This window comes from Ursus arctos, unplaced genomic scaffold, assembly GCF_023065955.2.
Source record: "Ursus arctos isolate Adak ecotype North America unplaced genomic scaffold, UrsArc2.0 scaffold_6, whole genome shotgun sequence".
NCBI lineage: Eukaryota > Metazoa > Chordata > Mammalia > Carnivora > Ursidae > Ursus > Ursus arctos.
In genome coordinates, this window is record NW_026623078.1 from 51578316 (window position 1) to 51602565 (window position 24250).

Sequence of the window (24250 nt, forward strand, 5' to 3'; positions counted from 1 at the left end):
TTGAGTTTTTTTACAACAGACATGTATGATTATAATCAGACAAAGCAATGAAGTTGTTTGAAAAAAAAAAGATCACCATAAAAAGGGTTGTCCTATGTATCTTTATTCACTTTTTAATATCTTCACATTCCTACCTGACAGAATGGTTATATTTTTAATTAAAGGAAAACATTTTCTTTAACCTGGTGATTATGTTGCAGAAGACCTTGTTGGAGGTTGAGAGAGATCTGAAAACTGACCCTGCATCTAAGACTCAAACCAAAGGGAAGAGGATGGTTATCCAGGAAGTAGAAAACTCGGAGGATGAAGATGGAAAGGACAGCAGAAGAGCACAGGAAGATGGCAGTGGAGACAAGAGTAAAACATCTTTCCTCTTTTGGTTATGCAAAAACCTCCCTTTTTATATGATGAGCTGGCTCAAATTTTCTGTTTCTACCAAAATTCTTAGTCCACCAGACTTTTTCTAGCTTCACCATGTAAAGCTACAAACAAGTTTTTCTTTTTTCTTTTTTTTTTTAGAGAGGGAGACAGGCAGAGGGAGGGGCAGAGGGAGAGGGAGAGAGAATCAAGAGCAGCAGCCGAGCCCAACTCTTTGGGATTGATCTCACAACCCTAAGATCATGACCTGAGCCAGAATCAATAGTCAAACACTTAACTGACTGAGCCACCTAGGCGCCCCAAGTTTTTTCTTAATGTTTTTCTTAATACAATCTCCCAAACCCATTTTTCTTCTTAACCTGGCACCTTTCATGAGTGTTCAATTCAATTCCTGATTATCATGGTAAATTTAGATTATTGATAATTTGCAAGTTAACCTTAAATCCCTCTTGTAGATGATTGTAGATAGCTACTTGGTTGTAAACCAAATGTGTTGCCTTCATAGGGATGAATGCATTCTTGGGAAATTGCTATATGTGCCTCTCAAAAAAATTTTTAAATATGCAAAAGAAATAGGTATAATTTCACTTCTGGTATAATTTTTTTAGAGAAGCTAGACTAAATAAAGCTTCATCTTCATAATATATAACAGTGACATTTACATCAGGTTTAAGGGAAGGATGCGCCTACTCCCTTTACAAGGGTGGGGTGCAACTTTACCCCTTTTCTGAGAGCCCCCGAGCAACCAAAGGGAAAGTAACAGTTTTGAAAATTATTCATAGGCAAAGATTAACTTGTAAGTAATCTGACAGAATATTTTAATTTTGAGAGAAATATAAAATGTTCAGCTCATTCAACTTAAAAAAGTAAAGAAATGAAAGTTTTAATTTTTTTAGTGACAGAAATACAACATAAAATATACAGCTCAAGACAAAACATCAGTGAAATCAGGGTAAAGACAGAGGGACAGAAGAGAAGGGAGGAAGAAAGAAAAGGAAACAGTAAGAGTACCAGGGAGATGGGAAAGGAAGAGAGGGCATCGAAAGGAAGAAAAAGGGAGAAGTTAAAGTAAATAGTTTTTCAAGGATCGAGACTCACCTTTCAGACAGATTTTAAATAAATTCTGGCAGCAAATATTGTTCTAAGGGTTTATATTTATCTTAAGACGTCAAGCTAAGTGTCTTAAAATTAAAGGAAATCATTTAATATCTTACCTGGAACAATATACAGTATAAACTAGATCCGTTGATCCTATTTGTAAATTATTATTTAAAAATTTACGTATAGTAAAAGTGGACTTTTTTTGATATGCAGGTCTATCTAACTGGGGTATAAAATTACGGGACAGGATACAGAACAATTCCATCATGCCAAAGACGCCTTCTTGCTGTCCTTTTGGCCAAATTCTTCCCTCACCTCAAACCTTGGTAACCATTGGTCTGCCATAAATTCTTCAAATTTGGGGGGTGGGGGGAACACAGTTTCTCCTCTCCCACAGGAACTGTTATGACAATTGTTAGACCACTTAGTGTTGTCCCACAAGTCCTTGAGGCTTTCTTCCCTTTTTCTCATTCTCTCTGTTATTAAGATTGAAAAGTTTCTATTGATCTATATTCAAGTTCCCTGATTTTTTATTCTCTGATCCCAAATTTACTGTTGCTCCATACAGTGAATTTTAAATTTTTGTTTTTGTGTTTTTCCATTGTAAAATTTCCATTTAGGTGTTTTGTGTTTTTGTTTGTTTTGGTTTTTTTGATCTTCCACTTCTCCGCAAAGTTTTTAAATCTTTCTGTCCATTTCAGGAGTGTTTGCCTTTATTTCTTGGAGCATGATTATAATAGTCACTTAAGTCTTTGAATTCACATCTGTGTCATCTGGGGTTTGGTATTACTTCATCATCTTTTCCCTTGCCAAATGTCAAGGTTTTCTTTCTTCCTCATCTGTTAAACAGTTTTGTACTGTATACTAGCAACTTTAAATATTATGATAGTGATTTTTTCAGTCTTATTTAAATCTCACGGAGAATTTTTTTTAAGCAGTTAATCAATCTGGTTAGGTTTGGGTAACAGTTTTCCTGCCCAATTTCTGTGGACTATGGTTCTAATATCCATTTAGTTTCAGAACCTTTGCAGTGCTGTTTGGATCTGTCCCACCTGTGCAGCACTCTGTGACCAGCCAGGGTCTGGGCGATGGTCTTCCCATATAATTCACTTTTCAAAACTTTTAGTATACTGTGTAGGGTCACTTTATGCATATAGGTCACCTGGAGGGTGAGCTCTGTTCATATGCAATTGTTTTCTTGAGTTACCCTTTCTCTGTGATTCTTCCCTACTCTCTTACTGCCGCCCAGAGGTTTTCCTTCCTTTAATTTCCCCTTTCTATGCACACATCCCACGATCCTGTGCCTCCAGGACCGAGCAGCAAGAGGACAGAGAAGAATAGCAATGGGAACATTCTTGGGACCACAGTTTCTCTGACCAGAGGTAAGAGTTCCTCTCCCTCAAAATTTTAGGTACCTACTTGGCTGTTACTGGCCCTGCAGCTGCTGTAGGATTGCCTGGGGGCTGGAGTCGGACAGAAAGGAAAAACAAAACAAACAAAAAAGAAGCCAAGATTTTCCCTAACTCTCTCTCCCATAGGTGTCCACTATTTTGCTGCTTTAGATAAATAATAGAGGGCTTCTCCTGGAGCTCTTTCTGTCCACACCCAGCGCACCAGCTCTGGGTTTTGGACAGCCTTTGAACCAGGTTAGGAGATGACAGAGGAAAGAAAAATGAGAAGCTCACCGCTGGTCTGGTGGTAGTTGAGGTTCTAGGCCCTTTTCCCAGCTGGCCTGCTACCATTTACTGTTCAGTGTCCTCATTTGGCTACTTCATCAATTCTGTCTCTGGTTTTTAGTTATATTTAGGGGGAGAGATTGGTAGAGTATGTTTGTTCCATCTTGACAGAACTGCCTTTCTCGTTACTATTTTTTTTGAAGGATTAACACATTTGAAGAACTATGAAAGTTGCTTATATAGGTTATTTTATTTAATCCTCAAGGAAGCTATAACCCACACTTTTATAGATTAGGCAATGGAAGCCTAGAAAGGTTTAGTTATTTGCCACATTTGCGTGGGCTGTAAATCACATGGCTAGGATATGGCTCTAAACCTGTGTACCTGTGTGACTCCAAAGTCTTTCTCATTAAAGTGGTTAGTGGATGCCAACTAAGAAAGTATAGGTTCTATAAAATCCATCCTGAACGTCCCCAGACTACCTTGTCAAAGAAACAAGTGTAATTTGGTATTTATCTCCCTTGTGCTCACTGATATGGTACCAAAACGCTTATCAGAAGCTGAACCTATGTTGAAGAGCAAGTGAATTAAAGACCAGTATTATCATTTTTGATTAAAAAAAGGAGCACAGGGACTGAGTAGACATTTTTCCAAAGAAGACATTCACATGGCCCATGGGTATAGGAAAAAGGTGCTCAACATCACTAATCATCAGGAAAATGCAAATCAAAACCACAATGAGATATCACCTCAAATGTGTTTGAATGGCTGTCAAAGAGATGAGAGATAACAAGTGTTGGCAAGGATGTGGAGAAAAGGGAACCCCCACTGGTGGTGGAAATGTAAACTAATGCAACCACTATGAACAACAGTATAGAGGTTCCTCAAGATTAAAAATAGAGCTACCATATGGTCCAGCCATCCCATTTCTGGGTATATGTATGAAAGAAATGAAACCACTATCTTGAAGAGATATCTGCACCCCTATTTCATTTCAGCATTCTCGATACCCAAGACATGGTAATGTTGTAGGATTTCTTCTCCTGCGGTGCTCGTGGTTCTTGATCACCCCACTTTGAAGTATGAAAAAGTAGACCAGACAGTGGTGGGCAGCAAAGCAAGGTTTATTGAGCGATAGTTCAAAGCTCCCAAAGAGGGAGGGGGCCTGAGAGGATTGTCACTGGAGTTTCTAAGTCTGAGGGTTTTTATGGGCTTGCTGGTAGGCTGTTTAAATCTGATTAACCCTTCCAGTGCCTGTCATCCAATCAGGCTTTTGTCATCTATCTATCATGTGGGAAAGGGTGCAGGGCTCCTTCCAGAGTGGTGTAAAACTCTTTTAAGGATGGTTTCCTCTTGGAGGGGTGGGGGGTTGGGGGGTTGTCGTTGTCCCGGCCTGCCTTCCTGCCTTCTAACTATCCTTCATCAGTAACAACCTTAAGTGTCCTTCAGGAGATAAATGAATAAAGAAAATGTGAGATGCACACTCACATACACTGGAATATTATTAGGCCACAAAAAAGAAGGAACTCTGCCATTTGCAACGCATGGTGGACCTTTAGGACATTATGCTAAATGAAATAAGTCAGACAGAAAGACAAAAACTGTGTAATCGCACTCATGTGTAGAATCTAAAAAAAGCCAAACTTGTAGAAATAGAGAGTAGAACAGTGCTGCCAGAGGTGGAGGTTTGGGGGATAAGTTGGTCAAAGAGTACAAACTTCTACCTGTGAGTAAGTTTGGGGGAGGTAATGTACAGTATGGTGACTATGGTTAATAATATGATATTATGTACTTAAAAGTTGCAAAGAAAGTAGATCTTAAATGTTCTCACTACAAAAAAAAAGTTATGTGAAGTGATGGCTGTGTTAAGTAACCTTACTGTGGGAATCATTTTGCAATACATATCTATATCAAATCATCACGTTGTACACTTTAAACGTATACAGTATGTCAGTTATATCTCATAAAGCTGGGGGGGATTGGAGATACTAAAAGGCCCTCCTCCCACGTAGAGATAAACAGGAAAGGGCTAATTATTGAACAGTGAGTAATATTCTGTGATTAGAAAAGTGAGTCAGGATTGTTGTGTAATATCATTGAATAGATTGATGTTTCTCTCTGAGTTAAGTGGTTATCCCTAACATCAGAACCACAGAGAAAGTGTTCCCATTCACATCTCGAAGCAGCCAGAGCTTTAAGAAAACCATTTCTTTTTTTCTGTCTTTCTTTTTTTTTGAGAGAGAGAGAGCATGGCGGGGGTGGGGCTCATGGGGAGAGCTGGGATAAGGGGAGGGGCAGTGGGAGACAGAATCTTAAGCAGGCTCCACCCCCAGTGCAGAGCCCAACACAGGGCTCCATCTCCCCACCCTGAGATCATGACCTGTGCGAAATCAAGTGTCAGATGCTTTACCAACTGGGCCACCCAGGCACCCTAAGAGAACCATTTCTGATCTTGTTATTTGTACCCCTCAATAATTATTTTGTAGATTAGGGGATATAAAAATATGTGGGATTCTCAAAATAAGAATGTCCTGATAGGAATATAAATTTTAAGACTAGTTCTCTTTTATCAGGAAAGCAAATCAAGATTAGGTGGAATAAATGGTTGGAAGCCCTAAAGTAGTCCTTTTAAGGTGAAATAAAGTCAATCAGACTGTCTTATGCTCACCACTACCAAGTTCCATTGTTAGAAGACATGTAAAAAGAGGTCCTGGAGACTCGGACAAGACAGGAGAAATCCAAGTCACTTTTAGGAAATCATGTTAACGCCCAGAGGGAAATTATCAGGATGGAATCCTGGCATGTGTTTCCCCATCCCATCACATTCCAAGAAAGAATTCTTAGTCATTATGGGCTATGATGCAGGGAGCCCTGAAGCCCCTGGGAAAATGCAGCTTTGAGTGTTGTGTAACCCCAGCTGATAATGCTGCTCCCCTGTAAGCGCCACTCGGGTTGGCCAGGCCCGGTTCATCCTGACTGAGGTATAACCTAGCCAGTGGATTTAATTTAATAAGCTGACAGTTACCGATCACCTGCTCTGTATCAGGTACTGAGACAAGACAATTGACAACTGTCCTTCTAGGGACTAGTTTGAAGAAATACCTATTTGCCAGGCTGATTAGATCCAAGGATTTGAGTTCCTGGGCTTTCTTGGGAACTCCCCGTTTGTGTTTTCCTTCCCTAGTGGAGAGCATTTAAGATGTGACCGTCACCATAGGACTAGCTGTCAGAGACTTTGGTATTTATTCTTCTTCCAGAGTCTGTGAGAAGTAATCAGAGGAAAGCAAGCATCTAGCTTCCCTTGTCATGCTTTTGCTTATACCCTACTTAAAAATGAAATATAAGAAAACTAAATAGTAACTTGCAAACAAAAGAATAAAATACAGTTATTTCTCTTGTCCTAGAATTGGTGGGATCAGGAAGGTGGAAGGGTAGGGATTTCAAGGAGTTAAAACAATAGATAAAATGATGAAAAGAAAGGTGAGTTATGTTGACTGTGTAAAAGTGAAAAACCAGTTATCAGTCAGATGCTATAAAAAATTAAAAGGTAAATGACAAACTAGGAAAAATGGCAAGGGGCTGATGACCTTATCATATGAAGAGCTTTTACAAAACAAAAAGTAAATGTTAGAAGAGCCCAGTACCAAAATGAACAAAGCATATGAACAATTAATCACTAATGGAGAAATTAAATGATCAACAAATTTTGTATTGCTAACAGAGAAAATTAAAGATAGATTCTTTTTCTCTCCCATGAGATTGGCCAAGATGGGAGATAAAAAAAAAAAAAAGAAGAAGAAGAAAAGTATCCTTTGTTGTCAAGGGTAAAGTGAAATAAGCATTCTTTGAGATATCCATATATCATGAAATTCATCCTTTTCAAATTCAGTGGATTTTAATATATTCACAGAGTTGTACAACCATCACCACTGTCTAATCCTGGAACCTTTTTATCATCACAAAAAGAAATCTAATACCCATTAACAGTCACTTCCATCTCCCTCTCCTGGCAATCATTCATCTACTTTTGTCTCTGTGGCTTTGCCTATGCTAAGTGTCTCATGTAAATGGAATCATACAATATGCGGCCTTTCATGTCTGGCTCCTTTCACTTAGCATAATATTTTCAAGGTTCATCCACGTTGCAGCATGTATCAGTACTTTATTCCTTTTTATGGACAAATGATACTCCATTGCATGGATAATACCATATTTTCTCTATGCATCTGCTGATGGGCATTTGGGTTATTTCCACTTTTTTGGCTCTTCTGAATAATGTGGCTATGAAATTCATGTACAGGCTTTTTGTGTGTGCATATGTTTTTAATTTTCTTGGGTATATAACTAGGAGTAGAATGCTGGATTATATGGTACCTCTATGTTTAACTTCTTGAGGAACTTCCAGACTGTTTTCCAAAGTGGCTACACCATTTTATAGTCCCACCAACAATATATGAGGATTTGAATTCCTCCACATTCTTGCAAATGCTGATAGGGTTTGCCTTTTTTATTATAGCCATCATAGTGGGTGTGAAGTGGCAACTCCTTATGGTTTTGATTTGTGTTTTTCTAATGACTTATTATATTAACCATTTTTATGTGTATATTATTATTATTGTTTGTATATCTTTTTTGGAGGAATGCTTATTCAAGTCGTTTTCCCATTTAAGAATTAGGTCGTCTTTTCATAGTTGCATTATAAGTGTACTCTATATAGTCTGCATACTAGACCCTTGCAGGGAAGATGTATGACTTGTACATAATTTCTCCCATTCTGTGGGTTGTGTTTTTACTTTCTTGATAATATCTGTTTATGCAAAGTTTTAAATTTTGATGAAGTTCAATTTGTTTTTTTCTTTTGTTGCCTGTGCCTTTGGTGTCCTATATAAAAATCCACCATCAAATCCAAGGTCATATAGATTTACCCCTAGGTTCTTTTCTAAGAGTTTTATGGTTTCAGGTCTTATATTTAGGTCACTGACTTATTTTGATTAATTGAGGTAGGAAGGAGTCCAACTTAGATTTTTTTTTCAGCACGTAAAAATCCATTTGTCTCAACACTATTTGTTAGACTATGCTTTCCCCATTGAATGGACTTGACACCCTTGTCAAGAATCAACTGACCTTAGATATATGGATTTATAGAATCTCGGTTCTATTCTATTGGCCTACACGTCTGTCCTTATGTCAGTACCATGCTGTTTTGATTACTGAAGCTTTTAGAAAATTATGAAATCAGAAGTGTAAGTCCTTTGATTTCATTCTTATTTTTCAAGATTGTTTTGACTACCCTGAACCCCTTGAAATTCCGTATGAATTTGAGGATCAGCTTTTCCATTTCTGCAGAAAAGGCTGTAGAATTCTGATAGGGGATTATGTCAGATCTGTAGATCACTTTGGATATCTTAACATTAAGTCTTCCTATCTATGGTCAAGAGATATCTTTCCATTTGTTGGCTTTCTTCCAGTAATTTGTAGTTTTCAGTGTACAAGTCTTTCACCTCCTTGGTTAAATGTATTCCTAAATATTTTATTCATCTGGATGCTACTGTGTATGGAATTGTTTTTGTAATTTTCAGATCGTTCATTGCTAGTGTGTCTTGTACCCTGAAACTGCTGAATTTGCTTTTTAGCCCTAGTAGTAGTAATGTGTGTGTGTGTGTGTATATTCTTTAGGCATACATATACCATCCCCCCACACATGCGTGCCCATATACGTAATATAAAATATAATCATATCATCTGTTAATAGTTTTACTTTTTTCTTTCCAATATGGATGCTTTCTATTGTGTTTTTTCTTGCCTAATTGATAAGGCTACAACTTCCAGTGTAATGTTGACTAGCTGTGGTGAAGACAGCATCCTTGTCCTGTTCCTGATCTTCAGGGGAAAGCTTTGAGGATTTCACCACTGAGCGTGATGTTAGACTGAGTTTTTCGTAACTTTATCATGTTGAGAAATTTCTCTTCTGTTCCCAGTTTTCTGTTTTTTATCATGAAAGGGTGTTGGCTTTTGTCAAATGCCTATTCAATGTCAGTTATGATCATGCAGTTTTTTCCCCTTATTTGATCAATGTGGTGTGTCATAGATTGATTTTGTACTGTTGAACTACTTCCTGAGATAAATCCCACTTGGTCATGGTGTATAATCCTTGTACTACACTTTTGGAATCGGTTTGCTAGTGTTTTGTTGAGGATTTTTGCATCTACTAACTACCCAAACTACTGAAGGCTACTAAAGTAAGTCCTCGTGTCTTTAGATCTAATGGTTATCGGTAGGCCTTAGGCAGCTGATGCTGCTGGCCATACCTTCCTTTGGTATTTGTTAGTGTTGACTCCTTCCTCCCTGAAATACTCTTTCTTCTTGGTTTCTGAGGCAGTACTCCCTCCTTGGCTTTCTCTCATTTCTAGATACTCCTCCATCTCCATTGGAGATTTTTCTTATTATCATCCTTTAAGTGTTAGTGTTTCTTAGGGATCCTTTGGAAGATCTGAGTGACCTCATCCACACCCAAACTCCAATGATCCTATTTATATCAGCAACTCACAAGGCAATTGGGACTTATCTGAAGAGTCAAGGCCACTCCCCTGAGCTACATTTGGAGCCACCTCCTGAACAACTGCTCTGGAATGTCCCACAGGTAGTACAATACACACCAGGACTCACTGGTCTTTCAAGCTCAGGCCTCGGCTTACCTGCAGAGACTGTCAAAGTTGTTCAAGGACATTTCAATCTTAAGGAGAGAGGTATGGCTTTCAGTTCATTTCAGTTCATCCCAGAAATCAGTTATGCTGATTTCTAGCTCTGTTTGCTCTAGGACAGTCTTTAGCTTTTTCCTTGTGTCTTTGTAGCCTCATTTATAAAGTAGGGTATGATAATACTAGGTATGAGGATTAATGATAATGGAAAATGGTGTATGTAAAGATCTTGACCCATACTAAGTTCTACATAAACTGCAGCTATTTAGTAGTGTGGCATTGGTCAGACATGAGGGGATAACATACGAGGGAATGGAGAATAATACTAAATTGTCTCTTGTTTCTGCTGACACTGATCTGCGCTTTCATCTGTTCTTATGCTGGGTGGGGACTTCAGCAGCAGATACCAGATGAAGAAGACTGGAGTCTTGCTCTAATAATCCTACTGGGTCCAATCTGGGGATTTATTGCTATAACAAGATCTTTTTATTATTTTCATATTGAAGCCTCTTTTGGTTCTTACACTCTATAGAAACCCATATTTACTAATTAATGTGTTTTTATACTCAGTGACTGCCTTAAGGTGACCATCCACTGATTTGCTTTTAAATACTCGTGGTTTTCTATTCTCTCTGTCCTTGTGGTTCAAATCCTGGCTTTACCATTCATGAAACACAGTGGAAAATATATCCATTAAAAATCAGATTAGAGGGCTCCTGGCTGGCTCAGTTGGTCTCAGTGGTGTAGTATGTGACTCTTGATCTCCAGGTCTTGAATTCAAATCCCATGTTGGGCATGGAGCCTCCTTAAAAATCAGATTATAATCTGTTAAATCAGAAAGCTTGGAAATCTCTGTACTTGTGTTTTTTTTTTTAAACAGTGCTGTGAAGTATTGCTTTGTTTTAAATATTGATGACACCCATCAATGAAAAATTTTACATCATTTTCATATTTTAAAATAATAGATTGAATAATCAATTAAAGCTATGTTTAATGCCTGAAGTCTTTCCGATCAAGATCAAAGGAATTTAAGCTTGAATAAGGAATTGTAATGGAAAACTTTACAGATTTTTAAGGCTCACTTTAAATTAAACTTGGTGCCTATTTTATGTAACTTTGCTAAATTCATTTTAAATGACAAATCTCTTGGATTTTATTTCACTTTCAAATTATCTTTTTCTCCCAGTTCTTCAGCAAAAGAAAAGGGTACCCTGATCTTGGGTGCAATTATCGTATTCAAGGTTTGGTAACTTCATGCATTGGTAAATCGTAAATGGGAGAAAGGTGGATTTTTTGTAAGCTGTACCTCGCCACAGATGCTTTGAGTCAGGGGATGATTTTAAGCAGCCGTGTTCGCGTCCCAAGCCCGTCGTCGTTCAACGAGTTAACTACGGGGTGGCTCTCGTGCGTGGCCCGGGGAGCGCGCGGCCCGGCCGTCAGCCCCGCGGCGGACGTGCGCCTGGAGAAGCCGGGAACCGCGCCGCCCCGCCCGCGGGGGCGGTGCCCGCCCGGCCTCCGCTGCGACCCGCCCCCGCGAGCGCCGCGCCGCGCGTCTGCGCCGGGCACCCCCGCGGCCGCCGCGGTAGGTAGTTTCTCCTGCTGATGCAAACACTCGCTTCCCGCATCCACTTCCCACAGAGGCCGCGGAGCCGGCGGGAGCCGGGAGCGCCGCCGAGCCGCGCGCCATGGGCAACATCCAGAAGAAGCTGACCGGCAAAAGCGAGGGCGGCAAGCGGTCGGAGAGGGGCGCGTCGCGGCGGGGTCGGACGCCCGGAGCCGGCGTGGACAAGCGGGGCCGACAGCGGGCCGCGGCGGCGGTGGCGGCAGGCAACGCCACCCGGCACCCGGGCAGCGGGCGGGGCGCCGGGGACCCTGCCGCCGCGGCGGCCCCCGTCCCCGCCGCCACGCTCGGTCCCGCGGGCTTGAAGAGTCAGGGCAACGAGCTGTTCAAAAGCGGCCAGTTCGCCGAGGCGGCCCTCCGGTACTCGGCGGCGATCGCGCAGCTGGAGCCTGCAGGTAGGCGAGCTGCGCCCGCGCCTCCCCGGACCCTCGGGCTGTGGCTCTCGGACGTGTAGAGCCGGCCCAAATGACAGGCGCTCGCGTCCGTGCGTTCCTTCGTGCAGAGCGGACCGAGGGCGGGCTGGGAGCGACCTGGGCGAGCAGCACCTCGGAACGCGGAGCATGTGCCCTGGCCGGGCGCGTTGCATCCGCCCCTCACGGGCTCGCGGTCTGAGGCCACTGCGGGCACTGGGCGCCCCCGGGGCTCCGCGCTAGGGGCGGTCTGTAGGACTGCAGTGCCCCCGGAGACTTCAGTCGTCTCGTCGCAGCGGGGTACTGGGATTGCGCTAATGGATTTTAACCGTATTTAATTAAATGTGATTTTAGGAAGTGGAAGTGCAGATGATCTAAGTATCTTATATTCAAATAGAGCAGCGTGTTACCTAAAAGAGGGAAACTGCAGCGGCTGCATTCAAGATTGTAACAGGTAAACTGCGCGTTTTCAGGTTTGTCAAGGGACTTCCCATTTCAGTGTGATGAATAAATGCAGTATTTAATTTCTTATTGGATTTTCTGCATGAGTTTAATTTCTTAGACATTTTAAAGACATGTTCATTGAATTATACATAAAAATGATAAATTTTTCTTCTTCATATATGCGAAGACAGTTAATAGAAGACTGCAAACTTTTTTCATTTCCGCAGCCACCACCTTAATCCATGCTCTTTTCATGTCAATTCCAGACTACTGGAGAAGCCTTCCATCTAGTCTTTGGCTCCTCCACTGTAGCATCAGAACAACTTCTCCTGAAGCATTATTTTGTGTTTCAGACAGGTATTCAGTGGTTCAGTGTGGTGTTGCAGATAATTACAAGTTCCTCTTACCACCTTGCCCCCCACACAAGCTTTCTGCTCTCACTTGGGCCACTGTGTGCCCTCTGCACATCTTTGCTTCTGAAATCCCTGCTCGACTGCTCCCTCTTCATGGCCTTCCTGGTCCCCTCAGGCTCCCTGGTCACCTGCATGGCTTTAATCCTTGCACTGTCACTCTCCTGTGGGTACCTGTGTCATCCACTACATTGGATTTTCAGCTCCTTGAAGTCAGGAACCATGTTTTATACAGCTTTGCATCCCTCAAGCACTGTAGTCACCCTTGGTACTCAACAGATTACATACTGAGGTTGGTGAATGTATTTATGTGAATAAAAAGTACTGTTTTTTTTCCCAGCATTAAGTAATAAGCCTGCTTCAGGAGCCTTTTGGAAAGAAGCTACTATTAGCCCATCTAAAAAATAAGTTGTGTGTCCTGGCTTGACCCTCACAGCCCTGGTTTACTCTTCTTGTCTGGTAAAATTACTAATATCACCCTTTTCACTCTCAGAAGTCCTAGGTTGAATAATTACTTATGTGGACAACCTCATTATAAGATGAACAATTTATTATTTTTTTCAGTGTTAGTATCAGCATATTGATATGGGTAAAAACTTGCTAATATCTGTGCCTGCAGTTTAAAAAGAAGGTGTTGAGGGGCTTGGATTTTTTTTTCTTTTTGTGAATTTTACATATTCAAATTTAAAATAAATACTATTTGTAGTCACTTGGGCTTGACTGTAGACCCCACCCACTGTTGTGCTAGCTCACGCTAATTAATTGCTACATTTTTAGAGGCTGGTTGAAGTCAAATTGGTAGCTTGAAATCTGCCGTAGTTGGAGTACTAATACCATGAAAATTGGCAAGCACCACAAATCTGGGTTTTTCTCAGGAGAGCCAGCTGTTAAACATTTACCACTGCACTTAACTAGTAAGACCATGTGAATTTGTGGAATATCAAGCACATTGTGATTTGCTGCCAAGAACCTTTAAAGCTCAAGTGTCTGTGTCTAACACGTTAACCTTCAGATTTATCTTGGGTCTTCCTACAGTGAGTGTGTTCAGGACTTCAGTTAAAACTTGGAAACCCTACAGTTAGGGCTACTGCAAAACAGTGGACTCACTTTATCCTTAAGTGAGATGGTTTAAGGTAGCAGACATTTTCTTGCTAAAATTTGTTGTGTTTCAGTGTAGATCTGGGAGGAATTCAAAGATGGGATTCCAGCCGTGGTGTCTAAGGAGGCTAGAATGGAGGTTTGTCTTGAAGGAGAGCAGGAGATGGCCTTTGCGGGGAGGGAGATGGGCGGTGGTTTAGTTAAGATGTCCTTAGATAAGAGCTGTGTTCTAGGCCAAGGAATCCTGCTTTGCTGGTCAGTACTGACCTCTATGGAGACCGACCTACTTAGGTGTTTTCTTGATAATCTGGTATATGAGTCCCCTCATAAGGGGCATGAGGTGATTTTACTCCAAAGCAGTGAACCTCAAACTACTTTTAATGCCAGAAACCATGATTTGCTTTTGTGAGTATATAGAAATAAATGTATTTTAATCTGTGTGAACTAGGTATCATTTAGTAGCAGAAGTAGGACTATTTTCTTTTCACCTCAAGAAGATTGCATACATTTTAATGGAAGCCTGTGTTTTAGTTTTTTGCTTAATTGTCTTTGCTCTTTGGAGAGTTGTTTTGTATGCCATGAGCCCTTATTCCAAGGCAAGTGGTAGCAGGAGTCAAACTTTGAAAAAAAAAAAATTCATGGGGGCAAACTTCAAAATAAGGGGGAGAGGGGAACCTATGAATTAGCTTTCAAAGATTGACCTATGAAAATGACTTGATGCAGTTTGGGGGGAAAGTGATTTTACACATCTGAACTTCTGGGGCCTGCTCTGAAGCACTTCTCTGAGGTGTGGCCCAGGGGTGTGCTGAGAGGATCACTGCTGGTAGTGTAAGGGGTATTTGAGGAGCTCAAGGGCCTCTGGGTCCTGCCCCTCTCCTGACCACAGCATCTTCATGTTTCTATTTTAGGCTTCGAGGTAAACCATGAAACAGGGCAGAAGTTTAAAACCATTATCCTAGAAATTGCTTTATGTTCTCAGAATTGTTTATCAGCTAAAATAATGATAATAATAATAATAATCCTCTTTTCTCATCTGCCGGAGAACCTTTTTGAGTTATCTGCACTACACCAAAAAAATCTTTCGATGAGTTCCCATTGAGGCTATTTTGACAGACTCAGTAAACATGAATGTTGCCTGGTCATTCTCTGCTTTTGCTCCTCTTTGCTACTGTCTGACAGGCTTCAAATTAGAAGACTCTGTAGGGTCTTCACTGTATTAACTTGAATAGTTAAGCCTTTGTGAGCTCTGGCTTAAAAGTTCTCTCTGCTTTTATGAATGAATGCCCTTTTTTTTTTCTTTAGTGGAATTTCCACTTATAAGCTCATATTCATTTTCAGGATTGTGGTTAAAGAGAAAAAACCTTGCATTTACTTTGCTGGGAGTGCTAAAAATTAAATGCATCATCTCACTCAGGGTTATATTCCACACCTACTTGGGATCCGTCTTGAGTGGCTGAACAGCTCCTTGGGCGTTGGAAGTCTGTGGTGACATGGGGTAGTTGTGGTGACGTGGGGTAGTTGTGTGAGTATCGTACACGTGTGTCCTCTCGGTTCATGTCGTTAACATCCCCTAAGCATGAAACTAAGCTAGACTTAAGGCAGTGTAAAAGTGATAGAGCCTCTGCTTAGAGAGCTGTTTTCTAGTGCTTAAGAGTTTTTACTTGATCTTAGTTTTACTTTTTAAGTAACTTTAATGGTTATAAAAGTAATACATATGTGTTATAGAAAAAAATTTGAAACCCAGTACAGTGCAGAGGAGATCATTAAAATAACCCACAGCGGGAACAGCCCGGCAGAACAAAATTGGGTAGTGTTTCGAGAACTGAAGCTCATTAATGCCAGCCTGTGTGGTGTGGAGCCGGGAGCACACCCGCCTTTGTGGCGGAGTGTCTGTACGATGTGCAGAATTGTGAAGCCTCTCAGTGGCACGTGACTCCAGCGAGGGTCCCTTATTTGCAGGGTTTTGTGTGTGTGGCAGGCAGAGCATAGGTTCGCTCAGGAGGTAGGCCAGGCGTTGATCTCAGCCCGGGGAACAGGCAGTGCCCTGGCTTCCCTGAAGCTGAAATTCCACAGAGCTGACCTGTGGGCAGATCACGCTCAGTTCGTCTCCGTGTCCTCACCCGCAGTGTGGCTGCATGGCGGTCTACCTTGCCGGCTTGTGCAGTTCGAGAAAGTCTGCAGTGGCTCGCGCGTGGCAGGTGTCGGGTCAGAGCTTCCTCCTTGCCAGATCACTGTAGGCAGGAACAGACAGCAGATCCCCGAGACTATTGGAGAAAAAGGAAAGCAGCCCTCACTCGTGCTTTCCCTGAAGCAAGTTACACGTCTGCTGTGCCGACCGCGTGTCGCAGACGAGTTAACCAGAAGAGGGAAGCTGCGGTCCCCAGTGTGGACAGCCCGGGGCGGCAGACACTCCCTGCTGGGACATGGAGAAAGTAGGCTCTTCCTAGGATTTCTGCTCGCCGCACTTCTTTACAGTTTTAGTTAAGTTTGTTAAAACGAAGAGTACGATAGTGTTCATTCATAAATACAGTCTCTTGTATTGATCGTATGCTTTATTTCAGAATGTAATGAAGTCCATTATGTAGCGAAGTAGCTTTAAACAGTTACTTCAAACAAAACCAAGGAACATAACCTTGAAATACATGTCTAGTGATGTTGGAAATACTTCATAGACTAAAAAAATGCAAGATGAAAAATTCATAACTTTCAAGAAATCATCGTATACTTACTTCCTTGATTCCCCCTGGTCTATTTTTGAAGCCCTTTGCCAGCAAGTCAGTCATAATAAACTGAAGTTTAGAGAGCAGGTTTTCAAAATGTAATGCAAGTTTTTGTGGTTCTCTGCTGAAGTACCTTATTAAACACAGGTATGAATAAAAATTTTCCTCTTAATCCATCAGTGGGTAACAAGAATCTCTTGAAAGCCTACTTTGTGTTTGGTGCCATGGTGGGATCTGTTAGGGCAGAGGAGAGGGTGGGGCACATTGCCTGCTGCCGGGGAGCTCAGTCTCAGTGGGAGAAAGAGTAAAGGCTAAAGTGCTTTGCTACTCGTTTAAAATAAAGGAAGTACGTGGCTGGGCACGTGGGTGGCTCACTCTTGATTTCAGCTCAGGTCATGATCTCAGGGTTATGAGACTGAGCCCCTGCATTGGGAGTGGAGCCTGCTTAAGATTTTTTCTCTCCCTCTGGCACCACGAAAAGAAAAAAGAAAAGAAAAGAAAAGAAAAAAGAAAAGAAAAGAACCGCAAATTGGATTGCTCTTCCACTCTGAGTTTGCCTTTCTAGGAGATTCCTAGGTCCTTCGTATGAAATACCAGATGTGTCTGTGTTTGAAAGTCCAGTACTATAGTGTATATTTCAGTTAGTAGAAGTTAAAAGAATAATTTTCAAAGCAAATAACATGTAATATTTTTGTCTTTAGGGCTCTGGAACTCCATCCATTTTCAGTCAAACCTCTTCTTCGTCGAGCAATGGCCCATGAAACTTTAGAGCAGTATGGGAAAGCTTATGTGGATTATAAAACAGTGTTGCAGATAGACTGCAGAATCCAGCTGGCAAATGACAGCATTAACAGGTAAGCCGGCCTGAGGTGGTGCCTGAGGTCTAGTTGTTTTATACTGGAATTAGGTGTTTTTCTTCCTCTCCTCCAAGAGCAGTGTCAGAGTGTAGACATGTCCTTGGTTACTTACTTTCCACACATGATTTTCACGCCCATCAAAACCAAGCAGTTCTCTCTCTCTAACTTAATTTCTAACTGTCCTGTAATCCATTTTGAGTTGTCCTCTAACACCTTTATATTTGTTTCCTGGTCCATTAGTTACTGTTCAGTAAGTTGTTTTTTTTTTTAAGCTCAAGTTATAGATCTTCTTTGCTGTTCTGAATGCACAGAATTTAATTTTAGTTTTTGTAAATATCTGTGGCGTTAGGAAGGTGCTTTCAGTGATGTTGTAAATCAGTAGTAATTTCTAGGACAAGATCCAAAAATGTAGTGAAAACCGCCATGTCGAATCTTCTTCTCCCACAGGGTTTGCACATGCTCATTGCACCACATCTGTCAGTGGAAGCATAGCTGTTGTTTCTCAGGAGAATGGAAGTCTTCATGAACCTGCTAGATTTTGTGTTATATGCCCTTTAAATAGACACTCATCCAGGATGAGTATTAATTTATCATGGTGAAATAGCAAAGAATTTGGATCTAATGTATATTATGACCCATTTACCCCCTGAGTGAGCATGGGAAGGTAAGAATTTCCAGACTTCATCAACTGCTTTCAGGTGAAATTAAACAGTTACGAGTTGGATAATATTTCTAGTTACGGATACTATTTTCTGATCCCATTTGTCCAGAGTATACCTTCTTATGTGTGTTACACTGTGCCCCGTGTTGGTCTGGTGTACCCTGCCCCACTCCCCCCGCAAAAAGACAAAAAAGGGGAAAATAACATAATCTCTGTATTTAAGCAAACTAGAATATAGCTAGGGGGAAAAAACGTAAGATTATCCCCATCGGTGAAAATATGTTAGTAAAGTGGGGAGGTCACAGAGAGGCCAGGCCCCCTTGGTTTGTGTAGGCCTTAGTTGTTGGAGAGAAGCGCCTGACGGACGTGGTCTGTGAAGAGCACTGATAGGACAGGAGGAGACCTTGAGCAAAACCGTGCAAGATGAGAATGGCATGTTTTGGGTTAATTCGTTTTGTAAAATCATGCCTTACCTCCCCACGCGGTCCCGCCGCACTTTGGAGAAGACCACTGGAAAGATCTGTATGTAGAGCCAACAGCCATTCCCTGCTGTGTCTGTTGCGGTCACGCAGAACCTGCTGATGCCGGCCCGACTGGAAGAAAGGGATAGCCATTGGTTATGGACCCTGGCGCGGAGCTAGGTCGAGCCTTGGGCATTCGCAGCCTCCTTGATCTTGAGCTTGGAAAATCGGGCAGCTTCACCTGAGAGGTTTGCAGGCCGTTTGCCCCGGGGCACAGCTGCCCTGCGGAAGTGCCATCCGCTCCTGCTCCTCCGTATATGTGCCTGGAGGCACTGTCCCCCTTTTTTGCCTGGTGAATTCCTTCCTGTCCTGTAGCACCGCCTCCCACCGTACACGTCCGTCAGGCTCCCGTGCCACTTCCCCCAGAGCCCTGGGCCTTCTTTTATTACCCCGCTTCCACCTTGTTTGTAAATTCCCTGTCCCTCCCTTTTTGTAAAATTGTTTTTCTGTCAATCTGCTGGAAGTTCCTTGAGGTCAGGAGTTGTGCTGTATCCGTTCGTGTCGCCGAAGTAGCCCGTGCAGTGGATATCCTCAGTGAGAGGTGCTGAATTCGTTCTGCAGCAGAGCATAATTCGCTGCCGTGCTCGGCGTCTCATGTGCCCGTCCTCTGTCCGGTCGTCTCCAGGGTGCTCGGGAACGTAGGATCTTCTCACAGAGCTCGGGCTTCCCGTGAGGCCGAGTGGGAAGGCAGCCGAAGCAGCCGACAGAGAGGAAGGGCCTGTTGGAAGGTATTTCAGGAAAATACCTATCAGTTCGAAGCGATAGGCCGGAAGGTCTGAAGGGAGGAATAGTTGTCTGAGAGGCTGTGATGACCCCCATTTCTGAACCTTCGGCACTATGTATTTTGAAAAAATTGAAGTACAATTTACGGAACGTAAGATTGTTTTCAAGGGTGCACTTGAGTGGCCTTTAGTACGTGCACGCTTGCACAGCACGCTTAACACGTCTCTAGTTCCAGCACATTCATCGTCCCCAAAGGAAACCCTGTCCCCATTACGCAGCCACTCATTCTCCCTTCTCTCAGCCCCTGGCAACCACTGATCTGCTTTCTGTCTGTGGGTTTACTGCTCGGGGTAGTCCCCTGTAAATGGAACCCTAGAGCATGTGCCTTTTCGTGTTTGGCTTCTTTCACCCTGTGCGACGTTTTCCAGATTCATGTTGTAGCATATGTGAGTGCTTTGTCTCGTTTTATAGCTGAGTTACGTTCCATTGTATGGACATAGCACGTTCTGTGTATCCATTCACCAGGTGATGGTCGCTGGGGTTGTTTCCATCTTTGGGCTATTGGGAATAGTCTGCGGGGGGCTCTCGTGTACAAGTCTTGTTCGCACACCTGTTTTCGGTTCCTCTTGGAGTGTCCCTAGGAGTGGAATTGCTGGGTCATATGGGAATTCTGTGTTTAGCTTTTTGAGGATGGTGTTATACGTTTTATATGTACTCATGAAGGTTCTTTTATACAGATTGACTTTTAAGATTCATTCATTTTCTAATTGAATGTTCCTTACTGATACTTTGTAAGAAGAGGAGGAGGCTTTGTCTGGTTTGGCCATATATAGTTTTCTATAAAATATCCATTTTTAAAATTTCACTGTTCCTTTTCATGAATCCCATATTTACACTTGCTTTCCCATGTGAGCAACAGCAGCTTTTTTTTTTTTTAATTTAAACATCTGTGCTTATTCGGTTTCTGTCTTCCATTAACCATATCCCTCTCTTCCTCTCCAGGAATCTTATATGTTAAATTTCCCTGCATATACTTATTTACTCCCTGGCAACACATCATCTCTTTTCAACTGCTTCTTCCTTCCTCTCTGCTGGTAATATAAGTTTTGCTTGAAAATTCTCTTTTCTAAAGCTTTTTTTTCTTCTTCTTCTTCTGCAGTTGTGGGTGGTTTTACATTATTTTTTAAAGTTATTTTCTTTACACTAGAATGTGGGAGATCTGGTTAGCATAACCAGAGATCACTACTGAAATTTCAGTTTCAGAAGCTGTAGGGGAAGTATGTGGATTGTATTTGTCTCTATAAAAATAGAAAAACTATTCACACAGAAAGTTGAGTTAACTGTTGAGTTAACTAACTTGAATGCATTCTACTGATTACCTGTAAATATTCTCAGTCTTGGGACACACCTTTTTTAAACCAGTTTCATTTCAAAGACATAATTCAGTTTTGTTTTTAAACGAAATATGATGACAAAGTGATAATCGGGGATGTTAATCTGAACTTCATGATGGCCGTCAGTAATGTCAATAATGTCAGGGCCCTTCCGGTATCTTGTCCTTTCATCTTTATGCATATGAAAACACAGTAAGTGGATAATTGTAGAGACAAAAAAAATTCAAGGTAAGAGTATCTTAGCCGTATGTAAATGTTTTAAGAAAAAACAATATTCCACATGATAGCTTGCCCTCATCAGTTTTAGCGGCCGGTCTTGTACACCTGTCTTTGGTGTATAGTTTGGGCGTAGAAATTCTAAAGTGTGTTTTGATTATTCTCAAGAGTAATGCATTTAGTAATTCAATTTAGTAATTATAATAGATGTCATGTGGGACATTTCTTCGAGGCCTCCTAAATTTTCTTTATATTTCACTTTTTTATCACATTTTTTTAAACAATTTTTTTAAACCAATTAGAAATGCCTTCATTTTTTCTTTTGGTACAGAAAGGATCTAAAGTGAATAGTTTTGGGCAACTTTTAAAAGTCCTCTTAAAGACCGTTTATGTGGACAGCAGATAGCTCAAGACTGTGTTTTCTAGAAGTACAAAGGCAGTGTTGTAAATCTTACTGTTGATTTGAGCTTCAGTGATGTAAAAAAACAAATGGCATGATTAATAGAGAAAACTCATTTTCTTTTTAGAATAACAAGAATTTTAATGACTCTGGATGGACCAAGGTGGCGGGAGAAGCTGTCGCCCATTCCTGCTGTGCCCACTTCTGCGCATCTGCGAGCTTGGCAGCCTGTGGCCGAGACGCCCCCCAGCCAGGGGGGGGATGCCTGCGGCCGTCCCCAGCCCGGCGTCCCAGGTGGGGGAAGCCTACACGCCTTTGTTTTCAAGGTTCTCTTGAACCGTGTGTCTGTTTTCATAGGAAAGCAGAAGGATGAGGGCATGAACTCAGGCATCAGACCCAGGTTTAAGTGAAGACCCTGTTTCGCCCTCTTTCTAACTAGAGTTTTAAGAAGTTGCTTCACACATCCAGGGTCCGTGTATGAGAGGGAGGAACATGAAGAACGCTCGTGACGTTGTTCTCAGGAACGAATGGAGACACGCGTACAAAACACTTGAAGGTTTAGTTAGCATTATTATTCGTAGGAAAAAGAAGCAGCATTTGTTCTCTCCTACACCTGTATGCGGCAGGGTTTAACACAGCAGGGTCGGTGTGTTTGAAGTAACAGAACAAAGTAAAGCAGTACAACATAGACATCTAGCAGGTGTTTCTCTCTGCCTTATGTCGTAGTTGTTGACGCACCTGCGTTCCCCTACCGACCTCGTCACTTTGTGCACAGTGCTTACTAAGTGGGACTTCACTTTTGCTTCCTGCTAAAAGCCGGTTGAGGCCCTATTTCTCCTACCTGCTTAGGACCTCCTCGTGTGTCCCTGGTTGAGCCTCATCTTGTAGACATCCTGAGATTCCTGAGTCGTGACGAGGCTGCTATTAGACCCTCATCCTCTTTATAGAAGGGAGATGCAGGGAACATCTGCTTAGGCTTTAAGATTATTTAGCGGTCCTTGGAAAATCTTGGAGATCTCTGGTTTTTGAGAGTTGGCGATTATTGGAGTCTGGCACAAAGCATTTGCTCAGTAAAGGGTAGCTGTTATTAACAAGGAGCGCGTACTGATCTGCTGTAGGTCTGTGTTAGCCGATCATAAGCACAAGTAGAATCAGCTCTTTCTCTTCATATTTATGTGATTATTAGAAGAGATACCGAAGGTTTAAAAATACTGGGGGAAAAAAGCTTAAGGAAGGTTTTTCAGCAAATTGGGCAGGGAGGAATCCCTGTAATATTCTGTTTTAGGGCTTAATTTATAGCGGGGTGTATGGGGAGTGTCATTTGGCCCCATTGTGTGAGATCTTTTGAAACGTGAAACGATAGAAATATTCTGTGATTTGAAATAAAAGGTGAAAAATTACTACTTCATGCCACTGTGAAGGGGACAAATAAGATTATTTACATTCCAAATTTATACTGTAAGTTTAGTATATCATGATTTTTGGATTGCAAAATTTAAAGGTATATTTGAAAATTTAATTTACAGATTTTTATTTTAGATCAAGTTACTCCATTAGGTAGATTTATTACATAGATTTAAAGCTTCAGGTTTTCATACTTTATGTGTGATAGAAAAGTTTGGTTGCAAGTAACAGAAAATCTGACTTAAACCGTAAGGAACGTTCTGGCTCCTGTAACTGAAAGCTCATCAGGGCTCGGGTGCTGACTGAAAATAATAGAACTGTAGCAGTTTTAGGCTTCGTGGGTGCAGATATCAATGTCCAAAGGGAGAGGAGACACCATTGCTTTGGGTGGCATTAATTTAAAAATGTGAAAATATGTTACCCTGAAAGCCCTAGCTTTTTTACCCTGTTACTTTCTTGACTCACGTTCTATTGGTACTTACTCTAATGGGTCCTGTGCGCATTCCTGAGCCAGTCCCTATGATGAGGACATGCCGTGCCCTGATTGGCTGAGGCCTGTGTTCCCGATCAGCGGGGTCAGCTTCCCCTGAATGCCTGGCTTGGGTAGGAGGGGGTGATAGCTGAGTGGACATCAAGGCACTCTTAGGAAGGGGAAAGGGATCCAAAGCAGAGTTGGCCGTGGTCACTGCAGGATAGCACAGGGAATGGTAATAGTCGGGGCTCTTCACTGCAGATAACAGAAAACCCAGCCTTTTATGGCTTAAATGAAAAAGGTCGCTTTTTGGCTCCTATCATGGAAGCACCCACAGCTAGAGTAGCTGCAGGGATGGCTGGATTCAGGACTCCGAGATTCTTCTCTAGCTCTCTATCTTGGCCTCTTTCTTGCTCTTTTCACGCCATTCTTAGCCATACAGACTCTCCCCTTGGATCACTGCATGGCAGGATAGGTCCTCTTTTCCTCCTCATATTCCATGAGAAAGAGCAGGCATTACCAGAAGCTGCCACAAAAATCTTGTAGCTTTATTGGCTTCCATGGGCCCATCCCTGACGAGTTAGATAATTGTGGCCAAGAGTGTAGAATGGGCTGATAGTAACACGAAGCCTACTCCGAAAGGTCGGCCTGGGGTAGGGCTTGCCTTACCTAAACCGCAGGGCAGAGAGTGGGGAGCTGTGGTTTTCCAAGGAAATGGGGTACCGGGCAGATGTCCGCCTCGGGCTCGAACAGGTTTGTTTGTGCATTTTTCATGAAATAGTTACTAAACCGAACACTGTAGATGTTTGTACCTCCAGTAGAGAAGACGTACCAATATGGATAAAATGATATAATTACTTAGGTTTTATTTTCTAATTTGAAAAAAATGCTGTCATAATTGTATAATTTTTACTTAGAGCCAATTTGTCTTTTTAATTTGTATACAAAGTTTCATTCCACTTTGACTTTAACTCTGCGTGGTGTGTGGTCAGGTTAATTCACAATAGAATATCTGCTTACAGATATGCTGAAGATTTTGTAGAGAT

General features: G+C 41.9%; 1 protein-coding gene across 7 annotated transcripts in view; it reads left to right on the forward strand.

The window, feature by feature from the left end:
* The window catches only part of SPAG1 (sperm associated antigen 1), a 62459-nt gene that overhangs the window by 28283 nt on the left and 9926 nt on the right, over positions 1–24250 (forward strand). For 6 of the 7 annotated variants that reach the window (XM_057308069.1, XM_057308072.1, XM_057308074.1 and 3 more), the window contains 6 exons: positions 201–357; positions 2790–2861; positions 11492–11869; positions 12239–12338; positions 17258–17410; positions 21456–21622. In XM_057308069.1, coding sequence (XP_057164052.1) covers positions 201–357; positions 2790–2861; positions 11492–11869; positions 12239–12338; positions 17258–17410; positions 21456–21622 — 1027 coding nt within the window. The remainder of the gene's footprint in view (positions 1–200; positions 358–2789; positions 2862–11491; positions 11870–12238; positions 12339–17257; positions 17411–21455; positions 21623–24250) is intronic. The other variant, XM_026495633.4, reaches the window with a different exon arrangement.